Source organism: Chelon labrosus (assembly GCF_963514085.1).
Source record: "Chelon labrosus genome assembly, chromosome: 1".
NCBI classification, from domain to species: domain Eukaryota; kingdom Metazoa; phylum Chordata; class Actinopteri; order Mugiliformes; family Mugilidae; genus Chelon; species Chelon labrosus.
In genome coordinates this window covers 10,887,768-10,902,687 of record NC_140337.1, presented here as the reverse complement: position 1 = coordinate 10,902,687, position 14,920 = coordinate 10,887,768, and the positions used below count along the sequence as shown (strand labels likewise).

The following is a 14,920-nucleotide window of genomic DNA, read 5'->3' as shown; positions in this document are numbered from 1 at the left end:
CGTCTGTAGGGGTTGACTCGCTTTTGTAGCCGCCCTCAAGTGGCCATTTAAGGAACTGCATATTTTAGCAGTTGGCTTCACTTTTCAGTGCTAGTCAGTTGGCAAGCTAACTGTCGTCTCACAGTTTGCTCATCTCTTAGATTCATTAGAACTTAAGCTAACAATAAAAAGTTCAAAAAACACTTTCCATATATGAAATAGGAATTTATTCCGCTTTCACATATGCATAATAAATATTAAGCCACAGCCAACAGCTGGTTAGCTTAGCAACAAAGGCTGGAAAGAGGAGGAAGGGTTAACCCCAGCTTCTAGAAGCAATACATCTGCCAGCCCGCTAATTAACAATTTATATATCCTTATATGATGATGTGGATATGTTATGTGTGTAGCCTGTACACTCTCTTTTTAATTGCTGGCGTATGGGCATGTTTAGCCCACCTAACTAGATTAGCAGAAAAACGGGCCTGGCTCTGTCAGATGTTTAAAGAAAACACCTACAGAAGTTTAAAGCTCCTAATTTGCAGTTTGGCACATTTTAGTAAGTCTTGGATATGTGTCAAGTTCTGAAGCCCAGAACACAGAGACGTAATATTTATATTGATAATCTTATTTCACGTTTGGAAAAGAGCGCAGACAAGCGTATTAAATAAAATGTTATACCTTTTACAGTATGGAATGAATACATATTATGGATATTATGCTGTGTGAACGTGAAGTTAAAGGAAAGCTTGGTGGTAGTAATAGCTTCATTTCCCTGCCTGAGCCTATGCTCAAAACACTGAAGCTGAAATCCCTTAGAAAGTGTTCTTTTAATAGTCCGTTTCCCCTTACTTGTCTTCATTCCTCCGTCAGAAAGAAAACCAGAGGAGAAGAGTTGTCTCTTCTTATCGTCTTTCAGGTGGAAGCTTCGTCTGTGTCGGCCTTAATGAGAGGGGAAAAGAGATACTTTCCGCTCCTCGCCTCCTACCTGCTTGATGGCAGTCTATTAGGCGGCTCAGGTCAAACAGCTCGTTCACTAATCGAGGGTCCGTTCCTGGGGTCAGATCCCAGCCGCCCTTTGATTCATGTGAAAGCGTGAGATTGAAAGAACTCAGCCTTGCATCGTTATGGCAGTGGGGACCTTTGACTGACTGTGTGGTCCGGTGCGACTGTGTGAGAACAGAAAGAGCTGAAAGATCTTCATCGATCGAGACCTCAGTGCAACTTATTGACATATTGGCATTTGTTGAGCAAGGAATAGAAACATCAATATCTGACATGCTCATCATTGGTATCGAGCAGCAGCTTATTGCTCTTGATAGGCTTGACAATGGTGTTGTGCTCTTTGCCGTTAGAAATAGATGTCACACCAAAGGTGTTTAAATAGATTTAAAAGCATTCACCAGGCCGTGGTGTAATGTTTGTCAGAGGAAGTTTGTGGCCATCAGTTCATGCTGTAGATATCTGAACAACACAAGTGTGAATTGTTCCTGAGAGAAGCTCTAGATCCCGTTGAGTTAAATGGTCAACAGCGCTCTGATGAGCTTTTCAGCATTTAGAACTAGCAACATATACAAATATACCATCTATGTTGGTTATTAGTTGAATTTAAAAACCCAGTCTCAGCAAATATTTGCCACTCGAGGAGAGATTATTTTCCCCTTATTTGCTTTCCCACCAAAAGGCTGACAAAGCATTTGGGAAGCGTATGTAGATAATTGTTGAAGGAGGTCATTGCTTTAGAAAAAGTGAGAAACTGAGATGACTTTCTAAAACTCCTTTTGAGGGTACTTCACTGTTTGTACTTGAACACGTTTAGAGTGGAGGAAGTCAGTCTGTGAAGTCGGCCTTCATTCGTATACCAACAGCGGATTGAATTAATTGTCCCTTTCGGCTCCACTGAGCATTTTAGCGTCTTTTAGCAAATTGTTTTTGTTTGTTTTGTGCAACTTTACTGTTTTGGTTCAGTCCTGGTGTTTGGATAATTTCCACATGTAGCAGGAAAAGCACTGATGATTAACTCTCTGCGTGAACGGCAACCTTAGCTGGCAAATTTCTGGTGGACATACTGAAGCATTTACAAGATAAACAGGCTAATGTTTTTCTCCGCAGTCGGTAGATATCAACGTAGGGCAAAAAAAGGGAGAGTGAGTGCTTGTTTGCCTCGCTGCCAAAAACACAAAGGTTGCCGCCTTGACTCGGAGAAGTCTTACTCTGTGAAATGTGCCACTGACCACATGACATGTGAGTATTCTGCGCATAATGCCTCTAGCAAGTATCTTTCATGCTAGCTAACTAGCTAGCTCAGCAAACTGACAGTGCAGCTGCCTCGATTTATCTATTGTAGATGTGGCTGATTAGGCGTCCCCATCCCGTTCTGCTGAAGAAGAGGACTTGGGGCATAATTTGAGCAAGAAAGGACATCAGTACTGACGCGCAGTACTTTTAGAAACTCCAATAAATCAGGCTACACTGTGCACATGAGAAGGCATTGTGTGGATGGTGGACTGGGCTTTGAAAAGCCTTGCGTAGTTTCATCTGTGGCATTGTCAAACTAACATTAGTATTGAATCGTCTTCTTTTTGATACAATAAAAAAGCATTATGACCAACAACCAGTCCTTCAAACTTTTTTTTTTTATCACGCTGTGCACCAGCAATTCTCTCTCTCAGCACATCATCATATCGATGACTGCTTGCTTTTTTTTGTCCGTTTATGAGTCGAGGGTTGTCTGCAGCATCATTTATCACGCTGTCTCCCGGCTGATCGTCATACGTCACACTCAGCCGTCCTGACAAGGGCTTGTGGGGGGTGGAGGTGCAGGAGGTGGGAGAGGGCCGTCTGATTTGGAGGCAACCTCCGACCGCTTGGAAACAGTGGGAAGCCTTTCGCAGAGGTGGCTGCTGCCACCGGGAGAAGAGGCTGGGGGGGGGGGGGGGGAGAGGGAGAGAGAAGGAGGAGAAAACTTGGCCTCATCACCTCATGCATCTTTAAACGGGCCCACTCGCCTTGTGGCGGAGAGTCATCAATCTTTGGGGAAACACACGAGAAAGAGGGAGACATGAGGAGACAGAGGGAAGGAGAAAGGAGTAGGTTAGTGAAGTGGAGTTAAGGAGCTGCTGGGCTGATGCAGTAGGGGCGAGAGCGGGTGGTGGGGAGGAAATGATGGAGTGATGGTCGGAGGAGTGTGTGAGAGTGTTAAAGGCATCCAAGAGGCGTGGAAGGAGAGGGGATAGGAGCAACAAGCGGAGGAGGGGAGGGATAACAGGAGTGGATGGAGCGAAGGAGGCAGACACGCAATCTCGGTGTGAAAAAGCAACGGAGAGGTAAAGGCAGAGACGGCAGGAGAGATGAAAAGGGCAGAGTGAAGATGGAGAGAGGGGGAAAAAGGGGGGGAGGGAGAAGTGAGTGAATAATTGAAGGCCACCGGAGAGAGTGTGCACACAGCTGTCGGCTGATTCCCCACTTGGTCCGCAGGTGGCCTCTTCCCTCAGGTACTGTCAGCTTGAGAGGGGGAAGATGGAAGGAGGAAGGAAGGCAGGCAGGGGGAGAAGAAAAGAGGGAGAGAGTGACGCGGAGAGCAGTGGCAGCAGTGCGGGGAGAAGAAAGCGAGAGGAAAGGAGAGTCTGGCAGGAAGAGACGCGGCGGAGAATGATGGAAACCAGACAGGACAGGGAGGCAGAGCGTTGGAGAGGTGTGGAGGAGCTGCAGACAAACACGCTACAAGACAGAAGATGGGATTTATTGTGTAAAAAAAAAAAACGAGAGCTGATGATTTGTATTCTGATGCTCTGGCAATTGCCTTTCCACGGGCCTGCTCGTAACACATGTTGGTTTTGTTTGAGATGACAGGAAAGAGGGTTAGAGAGTTGTAGACAATGAGGGAGGAAGAACAGCAACATGTTTGGGAGCAGGAAAGAGACAAAGTGATGGCAGATTTATAAACTCAAGTGGACTTGAAGTTGTACATGCTGTAGTACATATTTCCCTTCACATTATTTTGTATTTCACAGTGGTTTGGTTTAGTTGTCCTGTTTTTTTGGGGTGTTTTTTTTTTTTGTAAGCCCACACCTGGTGAAGTCCGATACACACCGTCTTTTCGCTTTGTTGTTGGTCTCTACCGACTGCCTTGAGAAATGGCTCACACTTTAGGCGCTAGTCTTTACTTAGCTAGCAGGTTTTTGAGCTCTTATTCTAAAATGACCTCCCGCTTCAAGTGAAAATAGTGCAAATACTTTATCACAAATCTGAATCTGCATTGAATACAACGCCATAAAACGGCTAGCAGCCAGCAGACTGTGTTAGCAAACAGCCGCCTCCGGCTAACACTGTGCAACGCGAGATAGTGCTTCACAGTCGGGGTTGGGTTACAACTCTCGGACGGTTTGTCACTGCGAGTGGCAGCTTTGACAGATTTCAATCGTGGTGATGAAGTTTGTAAAAAAAAAAATAATAAAATGTTACAATCAATTTGCAAATCAGTGTGGTACTCCAGTTGCATGATATTTAGTTATATAACCTCTTAGCTAGCTCGTAGCTAGCATCTGGCAATGAAACATTTGAGTCCACATTTCTAAGTTCATTCATTCATTCATTCATTCATTCATTCATTCATTCATTCATCTTCTGTAACCACTTGTGTTGTGAAATTGACCAATTTATGCTGCATGACATTTTAGAAGAGATAAACAGACATGCTCGGTTTACCAAGCTAGTTCTAAATTAGCTAAGATGTCTGTTATCTGTCTTTTTCTGTGTTGCAACTTCTTGTTATTTAACAGACATACTACACTCACTTGCCAGTTCATTAGGTACGAACAAATGCATTCTAATATGACAGCCCTGCACTAAATTTCCATGAAAGTTATTGTATTCAGCATTAGTTTAAACTAACTGAGAGTTGACTCAACTGTTTTAATTTTTTTGGAACTGAATTGTACCGCATGGTACGGACAGGTTTCTGTTATTTTGGCAACCTCATTTCAATCAGGGGCTAGGATAAATAACAGAAACACTTAAGTCGTTAGTTCAGTTTAACCGCACCACAAACTGCATTCTCCAAAATGATAATGCAGTTGAGTCACCACCTTCCTGACGCTGTTTCAACATAAACCGAACATTACAACAGTGATAAAAGGGGTGGCTTAGTGCACTACTGTGATATTAGAATGCATGTTTTCACTAGTGAACCTAATGAACTGGCAAGTGACTGTATATGCAGGTACTCGTCTATCTACTGTGAACTGAAATTGGCTGAAGAAAGTGCTCATGCCGACTATTTTCTAATCAATGTCAAACACCTAATGTAAACACTGTATGGTGCGTTTGATAGTGAGATGATTGAAGTGACTGTTGACTGTTGATGGAGACTATGTGGGCGGCTTCTAAGATCTCCACTGAGCGCGCTGAGTGGACCTGGCTCTCATCTCACCCACTTTCAGTGAGGATTATCTGTCTCCTCTCCTGGTCTCTCTCCGCGCGGAGTGGAGCAGTCTTTCAAATAGACAACCATGCATACATACGTCCCCTAACGAGCGGCTGAGTGGCGTTCTTTTTATAGGCGCATGCAGAGGTGAGGGCATGTTTGCGCACTGTAAAAATTGTTTTGGCAGCCATGCCGGGGGTCCATGTGCGGGCAAATGAAAACATACATTCAAACATATGCAAAATACACCCAGGTGCACCAGTCATATGGGTGTGACGCTGTCTGCTGTTTCTTTGAAGTTTCTCTCAATCCTCCTACATTCCTCGCTGCATCCGTACCTCCTGCGCTCAGATTGACAGCTTGGGCGAATAGGAGAGAGGAAGGAGGCCCCTGAATAAATGAACAGGCAAATAAGTGCGCGCAGGACAGGTAATGGAACTCAGAAAGCTGGGTGGGAACGGAACAGTAAAGGCTAGTGATGTAAAGAGCAGTCAATAATTGAGTAGGCGATTCATTATTGATACCAGCTCTTTGTGAATTCATAAGAACCTGGAGAGGGTGGCCAGAGCACAGCCGAGTTCGGGACCAGGCTGCGGATACTTTTCGGGAGCTCAGGGGGTGAAGTGTCTCGGAGAGGTGAGGAACTTTCCTCCAGAAGCGGAGGCGGCGGCGGCGGATATGTTTGCACCCAAGGTCAAAGAGAGGCACGTCCACTCAGGCTGAAAGAGGGTGTGAAGGTCACAGTCGAGAAGATAATTAAGGACAATTGACACCAATGACAGGTTGACAGGAGCCAAAAAATGATTGACAGGTCACCGAGAATGCCCCCGTTCCTTTGTCACTCTGAGGCGAGAGAGTGTTGACACTTCAGCAGGTCGCTCTGAGGGCCACAGGATTCAGGCGCACAGTCTATCAAGGCAGGGGAGAAGAAAGTGAAAGTCAAGGTTTTGTCTTAAAATATTACAGGTAGCACATGCATCAGTGTTTTACACTTAACTATGAACTGTTTGTGTGTTTACGTCAAGATATATACTCAAATTAGCCCTGTAAAAGCATCTGTACAAAAACCTACCCAATCTGTATAATTACAACTGTGGATTTCTCTTGCAAATACATAAAAACACATAGGAAAATGTGTTTTCTTGACATGTAACAAATATGTTGAATGTGTTTTTGACCTCACGAACATCAGAAAAGCCCGTATTGCAGACTCTGGATCAATGACGGGTTTTAACCATCATTGCTGGCACTGATGCCAACTTCTTCTTCTGCCTTTGCCGCGTTATTTGGCACGTTGACACCTCTTTATCAGTTGAGTGGCAAGAAGCCATCAACAAGAATGTGTTTTGTGTCATGTGCGGGCATGTGCATGCTCGTGTGTGTACAGTTATGAATGATTTAAAAAACAAACAAAAAAAAAACTGCTCTATAGCTCCCCTACTGGACAAATACTGCACATATTCCAGTAAAAGAACAATTAGACTTGATCTGCCCTGAATGCACACAGAAGATAACCAAATGGAGACCTAACCATAATAATATAAAAACATATATTTTTTTAAACAAATTATGGATTATACGTCCAAATTTATATCGCTGACTTGATTAAGTTTCACGTGGACTGCGCTCAATCAAATAAACCTTGGAGTGAAATTGTGTGAAGCTTTGAAGCTTCTGTATTTCACTTTCCATTACGGCGATCTTTTTTTATTCTCTTCTGGACTTTCCTTCATCCTTCATATGACGGCAATTATAGACCAGCTTCTGACAAATAATCCCGGTAACTCTGCTCTTTCTTCTTGAGTTGATCTGATAACAGACTAACACTGTGTAATACTTAGAAACCGGGCAGGCAATCACAACAAAAATGTCCACGTTGTCGAGATAAAAATGTTAGATTTATCGTATTTGTATTTGGTCTAAGACTTGCCGTGGCCATCACTGCCTTTTTAGCGGTAGTTTTTTATGGAGGGATTGTTGCGAGGTGTCGAGCTGATATACAGTATTTTACTTGACCTGGATCATGCTATGGTGGCGGCTGCAAGGAAGCGGAGGAAAGATGTGATCAGCTGAAGGAAACATGCTTTATCCTCTGTTCTACAGAAGGTTATGAGCTAAATATGTGTAGCTTAGTCATCCAGTGAGCCTCCTCCTTTACCAGTACACGATGTTCCCTGTTGGAGTTTTGTTCACTCTGATTCACTTGGAGGAAGACATTCAGTCCCTACCAGCTCCAGGCTCAAATAGCAAGAAAGTAAAAAAAAGCGAAAAGGCCTTTTTTTTCCCCCATCCAGAAGATCAATAAAGTATCACAAGAACAATTATTCTGTCTATTCTTAAATTGCCGTGCTTCAGCAATTTAAATTGTTAATGCCCGACAAACATTTCCTCCTGCTTCAAGCCCTACATCACTAATTGTTCAATTAATGCGGTGCCATAATTTGCGTGGAGCCGTTTTTGTTCTCTTTTCGCAAAAGAAATGGCATATAATAAGCATAAACGCAAACAGAAAAGTAATTACACCAAGTAAGGACTTCTACTCTGTACCCTGACCGTTTGAGTTAAATACATTAGAACCACTTGGAAATAAAGACATCAAATCCCGTTCTTGTGGATCACTTGTAAGGCCCCAGCTCAAATTTTGGAATACCCAAACATCACTGTGATGCCAGTTTTTTGACGACACAAATGTTTGTTGTTCTGAGAGCAATCTCTCCGTCACTGCCAACCTTGATTTTAGATGATGAGTTAGATGTGCTGAACTGAAATGCATTTACTTTTCAAAAACTTTTCTTTTAAGGAAGAAAAGGTACCTTGTCTATCCTTTTCAGATTTGCAGGTCCACCCTGAATGTTTGCATAGCTTTCAGTTCTTCTTTCCTCTCTGCCTTCTATTGAACAGTTACCACAGTGGGTTCTGCTTTGGACCTGTGATGTGAGTCTGTGTGCGCTTGTGTGTTTACAATCCTTTGGTATTACTTGTGTTTCCATTTTGCCGGCTTTGATAGCGCTGTGTCTTGGGCGGTAGGGGAGTGGGCTTTACAGCGAAGGCTTCGTGTCTTCTTTCATGTCCGTTTGAAAAGTTGCAGAGGAAGATATCTGAGAGGCCTTTTGAGTGTACATCGTTTGAATGTAAACCCTGGATGGGACATGATGCATTGTGCTGCGCGTGAGCCATTTAGCTGGGCAAATAATCCAAGGGGGATTTACAGTAAGTTAGAGAATTCTGTGTCCTGCTCAAGGACAAATAGTTTCTGAAGACGCCAAACGTGTTAGATGTGCCTGTGAAAACAGTTAACTGTTTGCTCCATTGAGCGGTAATGGCCCAGTCATAGCTTACTGTTTAGATCTTTCAGTCTTTAGATTGCTCTGTAGGTATGGGACTGGACTATAAAATAGTCTGGGTGGAGACTTTTTCCAAAATCAAAAACGACTAAATGTAAAGCCTAATCAATATCAACAATTTGCTTGTTGCCCGTCGCTTTGTAGCCAACATTCGTGTCTTGGACGTTCCATGGTCTAGTAACCCTCTCACACATTTTCCAACTGAAATGTTTCCAAGTTTAAACAAGTAGAACATGATAACACTGCTAGCATGTGGACACTGCTAGCCTACCCTTCAGCGGTGACAATTTACCCACTTGTCTTTCACAAGATGGACCTGGTGCAGTTTTTAGATCCAAGCCGTACATTATGGATTGCCAAGAATTTACGCTTCGGATTTCCCTAAATACCGCTGCCATTCCTCCTGGGAATTTCCAAGCCTGCTATCAGGTTGACTTGGGAAGAACCAAAGCCATGGATGGTGTTTCTTTACTGTAAAGGAATGTGACATGGCAATTACCAACATGTCAGCTACCAACTAGTTATCATCTCAGTTGCGCTGACTCGAATTTGGGATTAGTTCAATATCGTACCTGCTTTAAGTCACCAACATTTTCGTTATCTATCATCACCGCTGCTGCAGATATTTATTAATATTCCGTTGTCTTTGTTAGCAACATCGCTGCTAGTCCCTACCTACGCATACGCCTCTTTTGGAGTGGACTCATTAAACGCTGTATTCATCTGCGCTAACAGAAGCTGCTAATGCTAGCATGTCCGGCTAGCTAACTCAATACGGTGTTTGTGCGTTATTTAGATAATATTGCGTTAACCCGGACACATTGGCTGAATCATTTTCAACTAAGAAGTCTCTTCTCTTGTAATGTTAAAAGTGAAAACACATAGTTTGACAATACTTATGTAAGCTAATCAGATTTTTTCATAATCCTCCGTTATCCTGTTAACATGCAATATCACAGATCTAATTACAGCTGATTGAAGTTGGTCATCAGCTAGAAATGAAAACTATTATTTTACAAATTTCTGCTGCAGTGACACAATGTTTTAAAAAGGATTCATCAGTTCAAGTGGTAACTGTTCTCACAATGCATGTGTGAGGAGGGAAAACCTGGCGGGGTTGGCAGCAGTAGATAAGGGATCAGAGCCTGGCGAACCGTTCCCTCCTCTTACCACAAAACAAGACAGACAGAGGAGGTAGTACTCCTCCTAAACAAAGATAAACTCTTCTGTGTAATGTATTCACACCTTTCAGTGACTTTGTTCCGTTGTTTTGCGACGACAGACAAGTGAGTGGATTCACAGAACGGTGGCTGCTTCTCATTAGAAGCTTCTTCTTTTTTTTATTATTTAAATCTCATATTTTAATTAGTTGTTGTCTTTGACTGAAATTACCACCGCCACGTCTTTGCTCGAGGCTTGCGAATCACAGAGAAGCCGCTATCTGTATCTTTAGTGCTAGACTTTGCACTTTTCAGCTTAGCAGGATATTCTTTTTTTTTTCCAGAGGCTAAGTTAATTTTCGCCAATTGTCGCCCATCCTGTGTTTCAATTACTTTTCTTTGAGACTAGAATTTTCTATATCAGTATGCAGTGGGGGTTTAGCAGGCAAAGAGGCATTGAAACTTAGTGAAGAGCAAAAAAAAAAGATGAATTAACTCTATAATTTAAAGAGGCCCTGATCTCTCTTTGTCTTGTTCTCTTTCTGTCTTTTCCTGACTTCTTTCCCTCTTGTGTCAACTCTTTCACACACTCACACTTGTATCCACACGCACCATCTGCTGCTCTTTTTCTGTCTCTCACTCATGCACCTGTCCACAGGGGAGCGCCAGGAGTGGATGGAAACTCTTCAGACGGCCACGCGCCCCCCCGCCTGCGGCTCCCAGAAGCGCTCCAACAGCCTCACCCACCCCTCCTCCACAAACAAGCGAGGCTCGCTGGAGCTCCGCGGTTACAAAGGCAGAGTGCTGGTGTCCCTGGCGGGGAGTAAAGTCAGGCTCTGCAAAACAGAACAGGTACTTCCAGCACCGCCGGGACTTCCTCTCTACAGAATGACAGCTTCCTGTATGAAAAGGGAAGATGATAACCGCAGCCTGTTTGAAGCGGGGGTGGCAGAAACGGAGGTGTTCATGAATGTGTAATGCAGAAAGTAAATATATATGTGTGAAACTGCTTCGGGGTGTAGTCCGATACTTTGTGCTCTCGGTAGAAGCACATGCTAGCAGACAGAATTGACTGAAGCAGACCAGCATATCAGTTACAGCCAGATCAATCTGGAGAACGGGGGGGGGGGGTAAAAGTTGAAAAGCAGTTTATAGTTAGCCCTTTAGTGTGGCATTTTTCAAATTACATTTACTTAGCAGACACGGATCAGCCACAACATTAAAACCACTGACAGGTGAAGTAAATAACATTGACTATCATGTTCCGCTGGGAAACCTTTGGACCTGGCATTCATGTGGATGTTACTTAGACATTTAGCACCCACCTAGACCAGACCAGGCACCCCCACCCCATAGCAATGACACTCCTTGAAGGCATTAGCCATCCCCAGCAGGAGACACACACACAAAAACGGTTTAGGAACAACTAAAAAAACATGAAGAACAGCACAAGGTGTTGACCTGGCCTCCAAATTCACTAGGTCCCAAACTGATCAAGTATCTGTGGGATACACAGAGGCCCCTCCCCTCAACCCATAGGACCCAAAGGCCCCCACTAACAACATCCTGTTGCCAGACACCACAGGACACCCTCAGAAGGCCCATGTCCATTCTCCGATGAGTCACAACTGTTTTGGAGGCACAATATTAGGAAGGTGGTCATAATGTTATGCCTGATCTGTGTATGTATCATAAAACAGTGGGGCACAATACCAAATGTAAATAAAATGTGGAGCTTGAAGCTTTGACTAAATGTGACTTCATCTTCAAAATAAATAGGGCCCATGTGTAGATGATGGAATTTGCATACAGTCTAGGTTTGGATAGACAGCCCCCAACTACCATATGCAGCACTGCAAGTTTTCTGGTGGTATGTTTTTGCAATGTAAATATAGCACCAAATTTTCACATAACTTTTCAAGAGCGACACAAAGAATGGCTCAGCAGAGAGAGAGAGAGAGAGAGAGAGAGAGAGAGAGAGAGAGAGAGAGAGAGAGAAGAGAGAGAGTAGAGAGAGAGAGAGATGAGAGAGAGAGAGAGAGAGAGAGAGAGAGAGAGAGAGAGAGAGAGATGAGAGAGAGAGATAGAGAGAGAGAGAGAGAGAGAGAGAGATGAGAGAGAGAGAAGAGAGAGAGAGAGAGAGAGAGAGAGGACCCATATTGCCGCCTGCTGAAATTCATAAAGTTAAGTATTGATCATCTGTCCATAAGCAGGTGTGGCCGCTATTGACGGCTGTCAGCGCTCTGTTCTCGTGGAGACGCGAGCTGAAACCCAGACTCTGCTGCAGCTGTAGTTTCATCTGAGTGAATGTGAGCTGTCAGAAGCAGACAGGTGTCACAATGTTATTGGGTTGGGTGTTATTAGTATGCAAGGATCCTCCAACTGCAGTGCCTCGTCCAATCGCGTCTTTATGCAAATTCTCACTGCAGAACAGCAAGACGGGTAGAAGGAAGTAGCAAGAGGTGGCAAAAACAATGAGAGAAATTGACACAATTCAAACAGTGACAGCTGCACTGACTCAAGTTTGTCAAGGTCCAAAATATTTACCCGTATTTCTGTCGCTGACTGTGAGAGTGGGGGATGTAACATGCTGGTTGTGTGACCCTTAAACTGTAGCATTTTTCATTTCTTAGGCCCATCATTACTGAAAAAATAATATGCAACGTGGTTGTTTGAATATAATCAGAGCGAGAGGGAGGCAGTTTGTTTTTTTGTGAGGCTAGATGCACACTTTTTAGAACTCCTTTTCACTGATTTATTTATTTTAGCCTAAAAACTTCACTAATTGGAGACACTAATTAAGCATTCATGAAACTATTTGCAGTAGTTATAAAATATAAGTCTACTTTTAAGAAGTGAGCAGCTTTATTTATTCAGATGCACATATTTTCATTAGGACTTCTGTATGTGTGTATGTGCTCTAATGACCGCTGCAAATCAGCAGTCACAAAAATAAAAACACTTGAAGTTTCAGCTTGTCTCAAAACTTTACCCTGTGTTCTGGTTGCTTCTGCATATGGGCTGAAATACAGACGCTCCCTTCCTGCAAATATCAACATTGCTTAGACGTTTGTGTGGCTTTATTTCCTTTACCCCTGACTTCAAGTGTACTTCACTGTCCTTTAAAGGCCTTGTTGTCATATATTTTAGTTGCTGTCCGTTTCTGAAACACCACCATATGTGTTTTATGTGGAAAAGTCTGGAATGATGCATCCTGGGTAATGCTGTTCTTGTCTGTTTTGGTGGATGAAAGATTTGAAACAGTGTCTCTATTTCAACTACAACTACTATTTCTACTGAAGCACTAATGTTGCATTTAAGAAGGAAAAGAAGATTAATATTCAAGGAGTTAAGAGGTCTTCTTTCCTTTTTTTAGACTATTGTATGTGGCTATAAAATCCCTGTATCTCCACTTCCCATCATGCAACTCCCAAGTGTCTTAGTATAATCATCCCTGCCTGGATAATACCACATCTTTCCAAACTCCATTGACCCCAGTTTTTAAATACAGGCTTTACATTGTAGCTAATTTGTAGCTTAAGTGTACTTAGCTTAGCATTAATTCTAGTCAGGTATAGCTAGTATGGCTAGTATAGCTAGCTCTGCCAGTGGTAAACATAATCTGCCTGCTAGCAACTTAAAGCTAGCTCTATAATTAGCTAGCTTGTTTATTTTAGGAGAAAAACTTGTTCTTGTAAATTGTACTTTTATAGTAAATGCAACATTAGCGTGGATGTGGGTTTTTGAATTAATTTGAAACAAAGAATGACGTGGAACATTTAGAGGTGCCAGGCTAGCTGTTAATGTCTGTTTTTGCTCTCTGTGCTAAGCTACGGAAACTGCCTGACGACTGTTTTGCCAAGAAAGACTTTTAGCATGTAAACTCTTCTGTGAAACAAACTTGTCACCTTTACATAGGGTTTTCCAACTCCCTGAAAAATAAATAAGGGACACCTCATTGGCAGGGCTGGCCGACCCAATTTCCTTCATCCTTCCCGGTGTGGTGAATTTTTTTTAACCCTTATTTGTGTGTGTGAAACGATTTTTTACCTATTTGACTCGAACCTCAATTGAATTAGATGCATATTTTTGAGTGATATGAACACATGGAAAACAAATTATTATTCAACAATTTATTTTTAAAATAAAATAAGTATCAGTAAACAGAAACCTCAAACAGAAAGTGTGAGGAAAAGTTGTTGCTTTGTTGTCTTCCGGTATCTTCTTCGCAAGCAACAGTACCTTGACCACTGAGATGAGCGGGATTTATTATTGGAAGCATATAGTACAAACTGGGTGCAGTACATCATGGGAGTAGCAGGAGCTGTGTATATGTTTGGAAACCCCAATGATATGCTGCATACTGCTGTTGCTTGCCAGTGCCTTCGGACAACCGGGCTCCCTCTAAATTACGGAGGGACTTTGTGCTACTGACAATATTCTCCAGCTTTTGTTATTTATTTATTTATTTATTTATTTTATTGTTTTCTTGATGGATGTCTGCCCTTCCTTCCTTCGGTGTTGGTGGGAGGGGGAGAGACAGGATACGCCTATCCCGGCGGGATTTGATTGATGGTGTATTGGCACCTCTCATTTCTTTTTCCTGTTCATCCATTGTGATTGGCTGTTGGCGTTGTCTCGGGCTGATTATAGGTTCATTGTCATATCACATGACCATAGGTTTGGTAGGGTCTCTTAGTTGAACAGGGCCTCTTAATGTGTTTTGCCTGGGATCTTGGCACAAGGGTTTATAACATCTTATCCTGTGTATTACTGAATGGTTCTGCAGTTCATTTTGAAATAGCTGGCAACATGATGAGTGCTTGGGCAACACAGAATCTACAGTGATGTAATGTTTTATAATTTTGTCGAGCTTACTGTGAACACTCATAGTTCATAAACACTCCTGTTTGTAGTGCATCTGAACACAACAAGTTTGAATAATTGTTCACATTAGAGTCAGTTATCTTGTTATTTGGGAAATTTATAGTATGACATTCTAGTCTGGAAGC

General features: G+C 42.8%; 1 protein-coding gene across 1 annotated transcript in view; it reads left to right on the top strand.

Annotated features, from left to right (window-relative positions):
* The window catches only part of arap2 (ArfGAP with RhoGAP domain, ankyrin repeat and PH domain 2), a 132,209-nt gene that overhangs the window by 22,428 nt on the left and 94,861 nt on the right, over nucleotides 1–14,920 (top strand). The window contains exon 9 of the mRNA XM_084548431.1: nucleotides 10,567–10,760. Coding sequence (XP_084404557.1) covers nucleotides 10,567–10,760 — 194 coding nt within the window. The remainder of the gene's footprint in view (nucleotides 1–10,566; nucleotides 10,761–14,920) is intronic.